The 14,007-nt window shown below is 41.8% G+C and overlaps 1 protein-coding gene across 3 annotated transcripts in view; it reads right to left on the reverse strand.

Annotated features, from left to right (window-relative positions):
- Nucleotides 1–14,007, reverse strand: part of LOC145347014 (sodium/potassium-transporting ATPase subunit beta-1-interacting protein 3) — a 437,914-nt gene that overhangs the window by 229,191 nt on the left and 194,716 nt on the right. For all 3 annotated transcript variants that reach the window (XM_080194902.1, XM_080194903.1, XM_080194901.1), the window contains exon 2: nucleotides 2,104–2,241. In XM_080194902.1, coding sequence (XP_080051028.1) covers nucleotides 2,104–2,241 — 138 coding nt within the window. The remainder of the gene's footprint in view (nucleotides 1–2,103; nucleotides 2,242–14,007) is intronic.

Below are 14,007 nucleotides of genomic sequence, written 5' to 3' on the forward strand. Positions count from 1 at the left end.
TACCCACTCAATTTCCACATTTCAGAGGTACACTGATAGTATATGCAAAGTGTAAGTGCCACAAGTTTTTTTTCTCTCCTTCCTAACACAAGAACACTAAGGTTAATTGCAGTACTCCAACCTCTTCACCAACTACAATCATTTTTATGACATGTTAATGTATTATTGATGCATTCAGTGAAGGCCCATTCACTAGATGGATACAAATAAGGAAGACCTATCAACCTTTTTAAGCTCATCTACCCAAGAACATAGTACAATCTCCTTCTATAATAATTTCTTAATTGATTAAAAAGTCACCAGCCCTATTTTAGTTTAGACAGTCAGAGAAATCAGAAGCTGTAAGTTCAATTCGCAGTCCAGCACTTGAACACAAGAATCTAGCCTGACACGTCAGTGCAGTAATGAGGGCGTAAAAGGTAAAGGTAAAATCACCATAGTTCCAGGTGACGATTTAACCTGAGGGGTAAGGTTGTGAGGGAGTGCTGTACTGTCAGAAGTGCTTATTTTGGATGAGGTGTTAAGCTGAAGGCCCATCTGTCCAATCAGGTGGATAGAAAAGATCCCATGCCACTATTTTAAAGGAAAGCAAGTGAGTTACCCCTGATGTGCTGGTCAATATTTATCAACATGGGATCATAGAATCACTGAATCCCTGCAGTGCAGAAGGAGGCCACTCAGCCCATTGAGTCTGCACTGATAGTAATCCCACCCAGGCCCTATATGTGCCCATAATTCCAATTATTTACTCTGCTAGTTCCCCTAATATCAAGGGGCAATTTAGCATGGCCAATCAACCTAACTCACACATCTTGGGAGTGTAGGAGGAAACTGGACCATATGGAGTGTGGGAGGAAAGCTATGTAGACACAGGGAGAATGTACAAACTCCACACAGACAGTGACCTGAGGCTGGAATTGAATCCAGGTCCCTGGTGCTGTGAGGCAGCAGTGCATCGTGTTGCCCCAATCAACCGCTCAAAAACAAATGGTTTGCTTATTGTTGATGTGCGAGCTTGCCATGTACAAACAGGCTGCTGTTCTTCCTACATTACAACACTGACTATACTCTTTAAAAAAAACAACTTCCTTGGCTGTAAAACACCTTGAGACATCTGATGGTCTTTAATATAACTGCAAGGCTTTTTTATTTGGTTTTTCAGCTCTTCTACTCTGCATGAAACTCCATTCCATGTGTAAAATAATTCCTTCATATTACAGAAGGATATTCTTACATCAGTGCTACATTTACTAGTTTAAACCTGACCTACATTCTTGGGTTAGTTAGAAGCCGCTTTTTGATTGCCATCATTGTCTAAATAATTTACTGTTTTGTTTTTCAGCAATAATCCCCAAGGTTCTCACATTGTTCCTCATAAGGTAGTCTCATACCAGAATCTGAGTGCGCCCTTCATGTTTCTGTGATTAGAACAGGATAGAATACACAAGATGTGGTCTAATCAAAGAGCAAACCACTTTGGCCATGGCTCTACATTTTGACTGTGGTTCAGCATTCTATTGGTTTCAGAATAAATCGATAACACAAAATAACTTTACTTGCCTTTGACCCCTATTACATGTAGCTACTGACAGTTTGTAACAAAACACAACCACGTGTCATATTCCCTGCAAAGTCTGATTGCATTTGGGATCTTACATTTCCACTGATTGTTGCTGTAAATTTCAGTACCATAGCAACTTAATATGTTGACACAACCCATTTTATTACAGAACTGTAGAGCATTGATTGGTGCCTGTGACTCATCAGATTACTGATCCCAATAAGAGGGAGGTGACAGGCAGGAGATCATCTGCATCGCTATGGAGTTGAACAGAAATCTAAGGGTGAACCTCCATGGATCTGTCCTGCATCCAATTGTCAAGCCAATGGCTGAGATCGAAGATCAGGCAGTTTGACCACCAGCATGGCCTGGTAGTAGTGTACAGTATTTAGAGAACAGGAGACGAAAAGCCTCATCATTTCTATCAATGGAAATCAAACATCAACTTTATTAGACAATTGCTCTATTCATGGTTACATGATTTGCTCTAAAATGATTTCAGCATTTTACTTCCTTTAATCATAATGAAGTTGGTTACTTACCACTACAATGTAGCGAGGTCTATATTGAATTGTTCCAAATAGGCCCAGTATGACAACAATTATGTGAAGGAAGTTAGCCAGAATGGGAGCCCACTGGTAACCTAAGAAATCAAAGATCTGTCTCTCCAATGCTGCCAGCTGTAAAAGATGACAAGAAAATATTTCTTACAAACTGAAAGCAAAGTTATACATATATTCAACCCATAATTGGCATTTAGAAATACAGTTGGCACTTGCTTGCAAAAGCATTAGACATTTTCAAGTGATTTAAAAGGGCATAAGATATGATTTTCTATGAAAATTACTTGCCATTTAATATCCATTAAAACAATTCAAAGCACTGCCACTGTTTAAAGTGACAGGATTCTGAAAACCACTAGAGGGCAGGAGTCAACAGCCCCCAACCTCACCATTCACCCCTCCCCACCCCTTCTATAAATGCATGTATTGGATTGGTCTTTTTTATACTTCATTAGATATTAGTCATGTTGAGTTCTGCTGGGTAACACAGACAACAAAGTGCTCAAGAAGATGTCATCTTGGGGACAGGGTCCCCAGTGTCTGCTGAAATCCTTCGACAAACAATTTGTTTGTAAACTCACATTCTGATGGCTTTTGTCATTATCATATCCACAAGTATGGTGACTTCATTTATAGCGGAACAACTGCCTGTCTCACATTAACAGCATTCCTATAACGTACCTAAAGGTTGTCATAACCTCGGTGTAGAATATTTTCTATTTAACAGTAGGTGCCCCTGCAGCTAATACAATGACATAATGAACCAGGAAACATCACCATTAGTGTCATACACAGAGGATCTCTGGCCCCATGTCAGCTCATCTGCTGCAGAAATCTGCAATCATGTCTATATTACCTCTCATAGAATTCTTACAGCGCAGGAAGAGGCCTGTGCATCTGCACTGACTCACCCAGGCCCCACCCCCCAGCCTGCCCTATCCCTGTAACTTTGTGCATTCACAGTGGCTAATCCACCTAATCTACACATCTTGGGATGCTTGCCCTCTAGATCTCGATTCCTATGTTCTCCTGACCAGGCTCCCACTTTTCATCCTTCATAAACTTGAGCTCATCGAAAACAATTGTTGGCCGCATCCACGTCAAGTCCTATTCACTTATTGCCTTTGTGCCCACAAGTTCCCAATCCAGTAAATGCCTCCATTTTAAAATTCTCATCCACTTCTTCAAATCCTCCATGGCCTCATTTTGTTTGAGACTTGTGCACGACAACACCTGGATCCCTTTGCACCTCAGAATTCTGCAGCCATTTAAGTAATGGTCTTTTTTTAAATTCTTCCTGTCAAAGTGAACAGATTGTATTCCCATGAGCCAGGTTTTTAACCACTCACTCAACCTGTCTATATCAGGCGTTTTTATGTCCTCTTCATGCTTTCCTGTCTGTACTTGTGTCATCTGCAAATGTAGCTACCTGGCCTTCACTCACCTTATCTCAGTCATTGATATAAATTGTAAGAAGTTGAGACTTCAGCACAGACCACTGTGGGACTACACTCATTACATCTTGCCCATCAGTAAAATACCCATTTATTCATACTCTATTTTCTGCCAATCTTCTATCCATGGGCATGCTACCTTTACAGTTTTAAAGTGCCAGTCTCTCTTCTGATACTCAGATAGTGGGCCCTACAAACACACAATCCAAAACAGTGCTCCTTATAAACTCTACTCTTACAGCTCTCATGTTTCAACTTGAACAATTTACCTTTTGTTGTATATTGAATACTGGATTTTACGGATGTAGATATTTATGTCTCCAATTGCTCTAAACTCAGGACAAAAATTGTGTTGGATAATACATACACAAATAATTATTTGGCAGCACATAACAAGACATCAGGATTAAAAATACATCACACAGCATTTTCTGACATAATGAAGCATGATTTTCTCCAATAACTGTTAATAATGACAAAATAGACAAGGGTGTGAAATAGGCAGCTTCACTTTCTATTGTTTGCTTTCTCCTTATCTGGAAAAAAGCAGGAACATGTATTCCACTATCCAGTAATGGAGTTCATTTTCCCTTTTTCAGTTGGAGCTGTAGCTCTGGGACTAACTGATGAATGAAATTAATAGCTTTAATCCAGGTTTTTATTATTTAAGTTATATTCTTTTCAAATTTGGTTACATTCCCACCTTCCATCCTACATAAACATGGGCTTAGCCAGAAACTTTGCTGTTAACATTAGGAGTAGGAGCAGGAGTAGGCCATCTGGCCCCTTGAGCCTACTCCACTATTCAACAAGATCATGGCTGATCTTCTCTGGGGCACAGCTCCACTTACCTGCCCACTCACCACAACCCTTAATTCCTTTACTGTTCAAAAATTTATCTATCCTTGCCTTGAAAACATTCAACAAGGTAGCCTTAACTGCTTCACTGGGCCGGGAATTCCACATATTCACAACTCTTTGTGTGAAGACGTTTCTCCTCAACTCAGTCCTAAATCTGATCCCCCTTATTTTGAGGCCATGCCCCCTAGTTCTAGTTTCACCTGCTTGTAGAAACAACTTCCCTGCTTATATCTTATCTATTCCCTTCATAATCTTAAATGTTTCTATAAAATCCCTCCTCATTCTTCTAAATTCTAACGTGTATAGTCCCAGACTAGTCAGTCTCTCCTCATAAGCCAACCCTCTCAACTCTGGATTCAACCTAGCGAATCACCTCTACACCTCCTCCAGTGTCAGTATATCCTTCTGAAGTAAGGAGACCAAAACTGTATATGGTACTCCAGGTGTGGCCTCACTATCACCTTATATAACTGCAACATAACCTCGCTGTTTTTAAACTCCATCCCTCTAGCAATGAAGAACAAAATTACCTGCTACACCTGCAAACCAACTCCTTGAGATTCCTGCACAAGGACATCCAGGTCCTTCTGCACAGCAGCATGCTGCAATTTTTTACCATTTAAATAATAGTCCATTTTGCTGTTATTCCTAACAAGATGGCTGACCTCACATTTATCAACATTTTACTCCATCTGCCAGACATTTGCCCATACACTTAAACTATCCCTTTGCAGACTTTGTGTTCTCTGCACATTTTGCTCTGCCACTCATCTTAGCCTCATCTGCAAATTTTGACACATTACACTTAATCCCCAACTCCAAATCATCCGTATAAATTGTAAATAATTGCAGTCCCAACAATGATACCTGAGGCACACCATTAGTCATTGATCACCAACCAGAAAAACACCCATTTACCTCTTTGCCTACTGTTAGTTAACCAATCTTTTATCCATGCTAATATGTTACCCTAACACTGTGCACCTTTAACTTATGCAGCTACCGTTGGTGCGGCACTTCGTCAAATGCCATTTGAAAAGCCAGATATGCCACATCCAGAGGTTCCCCATTGTCCACTGTGCGCGTAATATTTGCAAAGATTTCCATCAAATTAATCAAACATGATCTTCCCTTCATGAACCCATGCTGCGTCTTACCAATGGGACAATTTATGTCCAGATGTCTCATTATTTCTTTCTTGATGATAGAATCAAAATGGTAAAATCAGGTCCCAAGTGCTGAATCTGGGTATAATTCAGATCTGACTTGGAAATCTGCTTTCAGGCGCCCCAATACTCATTTAGCCTGAATCAAAAATCGCGAGTCTGAATTGCACTGTGGGTGGGGCTTAGTGCACCTGAAACGATCGGAGCTCTGAACTGCACATGCAGTGAGGAAAAAAAACTGAAAATTGCGTCCTTGTCACATCGCTCCCAGGCCACAGACATCACCCCACTCCTACAACATAACTTTCCTTTTTATAGATCCACCCCCCACCCCACCCCGCACCATCCAGGCTGGTCACGACCTTCTGCCCCCTTTCCCCCTACCGATCGCCTGCAGAGTCACAGCAGACCGCCTTGTCCTTGTCCCTCCCCCCACTACTACTAGAGATCCATTTGGCCTCCCTCCCAGTATATTTCACATACTCATAGCCAAGCGCTTTGACAGATTCACTAATTAAGTGCACGTGCACTATGCTGTGGAATCTCTTCTCTCCGTACTTGCAAAATCCACCCAGGTACGTACCCAGACCTTTATTGAGCTATGTAATGAAACATATAAATACATGTACAAATAATGGTTGCTTGATACAATAATCGTTGGAATTGTATTTTGCAACAGCCAACTTACAGTAAGTTCTAACAGCCACATTTCCAAGTTTGGAAGATAATTCGGGAAATGATAATAAGATAATTTTTACTTCTTCTGAACTTGAGGTGTGAGGGGGGAGAAAACAACGTTCACGGCATGTGAAATGTAATCTAAGCAGCAATTATAACAGGAATGATCAGAATTAGAAATGTGATGGGATAAAATTAACTCCACCGTTCCCCCCCACCCCCACTCCCCAGAGAATGATCGGACCTCCCCCCCACCCCACCTGACAATGACCTGGCCTCCCTCCTCTCTCCTACCCGTCCCCACCAGAGATACCTCTGACCTGCCTCCTCCTCCCTCCCTCCACCAGAGATGCATCTAACTTCTCCCTCATGACCCTCCCCCCACCCCCACTCCCAGAGAATGATTCGGCTCACCTCCCTCCCTCCCCCACTACTGATCTGAACCAGAGAGTTACCAGAATCTCTGAACTTACCACTTCAGAAGCTGGAGCACCAGAAACAGACCTTGGCTGAGCAAGTCCGTTTTGCACCGAATCTGGATGGGCAAATGCAATGGTAATAGGGGAAATGCTGGTAAAGTTGGGAAGCAGCCCATTAATTCAATTTAAATACACGCAAATGCATTTAAATCGCTGTTGCGTCTGTTTCAGGTGCAAATTGGATAGTGGCCATTTTCAAGACTTGGTAAAGTGGGTATCTGCACAGGCATGTTCACATTAATGGCCTCACACCCAATTTTACCAAGTTTTCGTGCCCAAAAACAGGCATGGCACAATGGTAAAATCTGGCCCATAGATTCAAGCATTTTCCCTACTACAGAAGTTAGACAAAAGGTGGGTAACTATAGGCCAGTTAGTTTATCTCCTTTTTAAAACACATTAACTGTTTCCAGTCGGCTAGAACCACCCCAGAGTCCAGCAAATTTTGGTAAATCACTATTAGTGCATTTACTATTTCTCTCACCATCTCTTTTAGTACCCTGGGATGCATTCCATCTGGACCAGGAGGCTTGTCTATCTTTAACCCCCAGTAACTTGCCAAACATTACTTCTTTCAGGATAATGATAGTTTCTAGGTCCTCACCTGCCACAACCTCATCATCAATTTTGTGTCTTCCATTGTGAAGACTGACACAAAATACCTGTCAATGCCTCAGCCATTTCCTCATTTTCAGTTATTACATCCCCTTTCTCATCCTCTAAAGGACCAATGTTTACTTTAGCCACTTTTTCATTCTATATATTTGTAGAAACTTTTCGTTTTAAATATTTGTAGAAACTGTTTTTATATTCTGAGCTAGTTTACTCTCATAATCCATCTTACCTTTCTTTATGGCTTTCTGTTGACCTTTAAAGATTTTCTAATCCTCTAGTTTCCCACTAATCTTTGCCACTTTGTATGCATTTTCTTTCAATTTGATACCCTCCTTTATTTCCTTAGATACCCATGGCTGATTATTTCTGTTTCTACAGTCCTTCCTTATCACTACAATGTACTTCTGCTGAGCACTGTGAAAAATCACTTTTCACAGTTCACGAATTAACTCACCTCAAGTCTTGATCATTGAGTACACTGTAATCACAGATTAGTCCCCAGTCTGACAAGATGTCAGTTTTAATATCCTTGTAAGTATTTTCAAATGCCTCCACATCCTCACCCCTCCCTACCTTTAAAGCTTCTTACAGCCTTACAAGCTTCAAAATCTCTGTGCTCCTTGAATTGGAGCATCTTGCATATCCCCAGCAATCATTTTGCCAGCAGAGGTAATGTTTTTGGCCATCACGGCCCTCAGCTCGGGAATTCACTTCCTCAGCGTTCCACCTCTCCTTCCCTTCAAGATGGTCCTGAAAATCTACCACCTTTATCAAGCTTTTGATAATCTGTCCTGATATCTCCTTCTGTGGCTCAATGTCAAAAATTTATTTATTGATAATGCTCTTAATATATGTCTTGAACATTTTGCCCCACTCTTGGCACAGCATTGGTGCTGTTAGTCTTCCTATCAGGAATCAGCAATGATACCACAGCATTCTCAGGTAAACTCACTGCACATGAAACCCAATTCACTTGGACCTTAACCAAATAATCCAATTAAAAAGGTGTGATCCTCCCATTATTGTTCTACATTTAAAAACGGTAGTCTGGAATTTCCAGCCAACTGCACTTGTTTGTTCTGGTACAATGGCTGAAATTTTACCCCAGCATGCCCACCCCAGAATCGGAGCGGGTGAGGCTCACAGAATGGCATTCTCCATTAGCCCCAGGCAGGGTCTTATAAGCCTTGGATGGGCGATGCAGTAAAATTCCATTAAGTGTGTCCAAAATTGGTCGAAAAAGAGCAAGAGATTGAGCACGACATGAGATTCCATGCTGGAAAAAGGCCTGTCCACAAAGCGGGCCACGCCTTCAAGGCGAATTCATCATCACTGGGAATTTGCACTAATTAAGCTAATTTTCAGACACTCTTAGAAATTGTGTGGTCATTGTGAGCATGAGCACTGAAATGTATACTCCAAAAGCTTCTGAACATAATATTTATTTTACTTTAGAGAGGCTGGTATCGGACTAGGGTGGACAAGAGGAGACAGAGGTCATGCAGCACTAGGTTACAGTCCAACAGGTTTACTTGAATTCGCAAGCTTAGCAGGATTGCATCTGACGAGGCAACAGTGCTCTGAAAGGTTGTGATTTCAGATAAACCTGTTGGACTATAACCTGCTGTTGTGTGACCTCTCAATATTTATCCCAACATACCAGGAAACTGACCACTGCACCCCAATGCAATTACCAAATTATTTCACATGTTTTTTCAAAAGCAGTCATTTAAATTCAGGTCACTGTTAGGTGGTGGACTGGTATTTGTGATTAAAAATGCTTAATTTTTCTGATAAACTTATTTTCAGTTGTTTTAATTGAATTTCGCTGGATTACCATTCTTAAATGCATGAAAGAATGTTTTTTAAAATTTAAAAGAAGATGGTACAGAAACCTGGGTGGGCAGGGAGGGGAAAACACTTTTCAAAACAGGATCAACTTTGGATATAAAATTTGCCAGAATCACTGATCGCCCCTTAAGGAGAGATTTTACCCCAATATTACAGACGCTTGGCATAATATGACCGCTGTTTAAAATGCAACCACATGAGATTATCCATCAGACAAACTGTGGAGTTCCAGATGGATGTTATTTGTTTACTCAGCTGCAACAGTCCCAGTCACACATGCTTGGCAATCATTGCTCACACCAGACATCATTTCACGCTTTAGTAAATCTTTGCAACATCGGGTCAAAATAAGTGGACTGACACTAAAGAATTAGTTGGCCATTTTGAATATTATAGAATCTTAGGCCTTAATTTAATCTATAAATATATATGACCATCACAATTTCCATTCACAGCTGCCCAAGGTTATATTATCTATGTAGTAATACAGGTTCTTTATGCCACAATGGTGGTATCTCATTGATAAGACCGTGAGGCTTGTGTGTTTAAGACTTTATCTATTTACAGTTTTTAAAATTAATTTTACAGAACGTGGATGTCATTGGCTCAGCCCAGCATTTGTCGCCCATCCTTAACTGCCCTCTATTTCAGGAGGCATTTGAGTTCCAAGTATGATCTTGCATGATGTTGCCATGTCACCATGCAGGCTAGCTGCTTAGCGTTCTGTTCAAGACATGTTCTGTGACCACATGACTCCATACATCACACTGTGAGCAATGCTATTCTCTAGTTCCACATTAATCATTGCTCTGCCAAGCAACATACATTATAATTCACACAGGCACATATCACTACACCCAAATATAATTTTTGGCAATGTGCATTTTCAATGCCTTTTTAGGGCATTTGAAGATAAATGAGTGTTTAATTAAATATGTATTCACAATAATTGGTCACAGATTTCCAAACATATAGAGAGGAGAGAAATTCAAACATCTAGGAGCCCAACTTTTAATCAACCCAATGGCTCCTCTTGAGAAGTGCACGTACTATATGAGGACATTATTGGAGGAACTAAAACTAATGGCCTCTAAAGGTTTCCTTGATCAAACTGTCTCTACAAATGCTGGGCTGAGCCAATGACACCCATATTCTATAAAACGAATTTAAAAAACTGTAAATAGATAAAGTCTTAAACACACAAGCCTCACGGTCTAATCAATGAGATACCACCATTGTGGCATAAAGAACCTGTATTACTACATAGATAATATAACTTTGGGCAGCTGTTAATGGACGTTGTGATGGCCAACATTGTGCCACTAACCACAAATGGCCAGGGAGGTATTGGTCATTGCTTTGGGCAGAGATTGTTAATTGCAATGACAAGTCAGTGTCAAGGAGTGGAAGTGGGGGTGGGGGGGGTGGGTGGGTATAACTAAGGTTCCATTTTTAATCATCAATGAACAACAACAAATTATTGCTGCATAGAGCCTTTAACTTAATTAAATATCTCATGGTTTTTATGGGAACATCATGATACAAAATACAATACATAAGATCGTATTGGGCAGAATCTTCCTGACTGGTGTCGAGCATGAAAATGGTGGAATGAGAAAAATGGGGGGGGTAGGAGAGAAAAAGCCACACTCTGACAGCTCCGGAATGCATACCAGCCACTGGGGAACTTTCTCAGAGGCAGTCTAGAAATCAGCTGCCTACTCAGATAGGTTGGTTAGGGTCCCAGTTGGGGTAATTTTGTGGCCTGAACTCTAAGGTTCTCCTGGCTGCCTCAGCAAATTATTCTGGTGGAGCTGCTGATCCTTTGATTGGGTCTGCAGGATTGGGAGCCTACATGAAGTATTCCTGTCCAGAGCTGGTGTTTCTATTTGTATCAATCATCAGCTAGAGCTCCCCACTTGTCACAATTGAAATTGAGAGCTTTCCTGTATCTTTTCATCGCATACTTGAATCTGAGCTTTGACCACCCTGCTGCTCTCTTGGCACAGTTTATATCCCGGGTATAACGTACCTTTGGGGATGCTGAGACACACCCAGTACAGGGTTGCATAGTGGTTAGCGCTGCTGCCTCACAGCACCAGAGACCCAGGTTCGATTCCCAGCTTGGGTCACTGTCTGTGCGGAGTCTGCACATTCTTCCCATGTCTGCAAGAGTTTCCTCCGGATACTTCAGTTTCCTCCCAAACTCTGAAAGTCACGCTGGTTAAGTGCATTGGCCATACTAAATTCTCCCTCAGCGTACCCAAACAGATCTGGCGACTCGGGGATTTTCAGAGCAACTTCATTGCAGTGTTAATGTAAGCATACTTATGACATGAATAAAAAAAACTAAATACGCTAAAACTAAACCACCCACTAAATAAATAAACTAAAACTAAACCAATCACTATCCTGAAAGGATGGTTAGCTTGGGGGGCAGCCAGATCCAAGGCCACCTTCTGAGATATTTGCCACTGGTCTAGCTATCAGCAAGTGGTTAGAACTCCAATTTGGTCCCGATGTGGAGGTCCTGAAGCCCACAGGTCAGATGATAAGAAGCTTGGTCAAAATCTGGGTATTGAGGAGTCTCCTAAAGGTGAAATTGAGGTAGATGCAGAGAGCTGTAGGGAAGGAATTTCCAGAGCTTGGGACCTAGGCAATTGAAGGCATTGCCACCAATGATGCAGCAATTATAATTGAGAATGCACGTGGCCAAAATTAGAGGCGTGTACACATCTGGAGGACATTACAGAAATAGGGAGGGCCCTGGTCACAGAGGGATTTGAATACAAGGATAGAATTTTATAATCAAGGCATCGTTTGGCTGGAATCCAGTGTAGATGGGCTCTGAGGTAATAGGGAAACAGGATTTGCTGGAGTTAAAACGTGGGTGGCAGAATTTTGGGGAGGGTAGAATGTGGGAGCTAAGCCAAGAGTGCATTGGAATAGTTGAATCTAAAGGTAACAAAGCACGAATGAGGTTTTCAGCAGCAGGTAACATAAGAACATAAGAAATAGGAGGAGTAGGCCATCTAGCCCTTCGAGCCTGCCCCGCCATTCAATAAGATCACGGCTGAACTGAAGTGGATCAGTTCCACTTTCCCGCTTTCTTCCCATAACCCTTAATTCCCGTCTATCAGAAATCTCTACCCGTGACTTAAATATATTTAGCGAGGTAGCCTCCACCACTTCAACAGGCAGAGAATTCCAGAGATTCACCACCCTTTGAGTGAAGAAGTTCCTCCTCAACTCCGATCTAAACTGCCCCCCCCCCCTTATCTTGAGGCTATGCCCTCTAGTCCTGCTATCCTTTCTAAGCAGGAAGAATCTGTCTACCTCTACCCTATCCATCCCTTTCATTATCTTATACGTCTCTATAAGATCCCCCCTCATCCTTCTAAACTCCAACGAGTACAAACTCAGTCTATTTAGTCTCTCTTCATAGTCCAACCCCCTCATCTCTGGTCTCAGCCTGGTGAGCCTCCTCTGTACTCCCTCCAAGGCCAATATACCCTTCCGCAAGTGCGGCGACCAAAACTGCACACAGTACTCCAGCTGCAGCTTCACCAGTGCCCTGTACAGTTTCAGCAAGACCTCCCTGCTTTTATATTCTATCCCCCTCACTATAAAGGCCAGCATCCCAATCGCCTTCTTGATCACCTGCTGTACCTGCAGACTGGGTTTTTGCGACCCATTATCGCAAATGGGTCGCAAAACCTAATGTTTTGCTAGCATTATACTCCATCTGCCAGGTCCTCGCCCACTCGCTCAGCCTATCCAGATCCCTCTGCAGACTTTCCACACCCTCCACGCAATTTGCTTTTCCACTCATCTTCGTGTCATCTGCAAATTTCGTCACCCTACACTCAGCCCCCTCCTCCAGATCGTCTATATAAATGGCAAATAGTTGAGTCCCCAGCACCGATCCCTGTGGCACTCCATTAGTCACCAGATAGCTGAGACAGGGATGAAATCAGATGATGTTACAGAGATGGAAATAGGGATCTTAGTGAAGGCACAAATATTTGGTTGGAAGTTCATTTCAGGGTAAAATATAGGACCAAGGTTGCAAACAGTTGGCTTAATCTCAGATCGTTGACAGGGTGGGAGATGGAGGCAATAGCTAGGGAATGGAATTTAGAATGGAAACCAAAAGCAACAATCTGAGTCTTCTCTATACTGCTGAATTGGAGGAAACTTCTCTTCATCTAATACTAAATTTGAATAAGCTGTATAGTGGAGGTGTCATTGGCTGTAATGGTCAACTGTTGGCGAGGACTGGATTAGGCTCAAATGTTCATGTCTGCTGGACTCAATTGTCCACCAGCACTCACTGATGAAGCTTCCACATGAAGAATGTACATTAGCAAAGATGCCAACATGTTTCTGTCACCCACAGGCCTGAACCTTGTCACAAGTGACTGGCTTTGGGAGAGGAGTAAAGGGCTAAAATTAAAAAGAAAGAAAACGAGCCCTCATCATTTTACACCAAAAATGAGATTTGACAAATCTGTATCAAAAGGAAATTGGACCAAAAATTAATCAGGAGCAGTAATGCAAATCTGCAGGCATGACAAATACCTCAGCTCCCAGGAGGTCCACTGAAACTATAAGCAAATTAAGTGAGAATCAAACAGGAAAACAAAATTATTGAGGCAAATGAAAATGGAATATAAAATACTACTTCAAAATTGCATGTGCTTTTGGTTATGTGGATACCTCCATGTCACGCAGCGGAATGCAATATCCTGTTATGATGGAAGAGCTATTCTATTATGC

This window comes from Carcharhinus amblyrhynchos, chromosome 8, assembly GCF_965287045.1.
Source record: "Carcharhinus amblyrhynchos chromosome 8, sCarAmb.v2.hapA, whole genome shotgun sequence".
NCBI classification, from domain to species: Eukaryota; Metazoa; Chordata; class Chondrichthyes; order Carcharhiniformes; family Carcharhinidae; genus Carcharhinus; species Carcharhinus amblyrhynchos.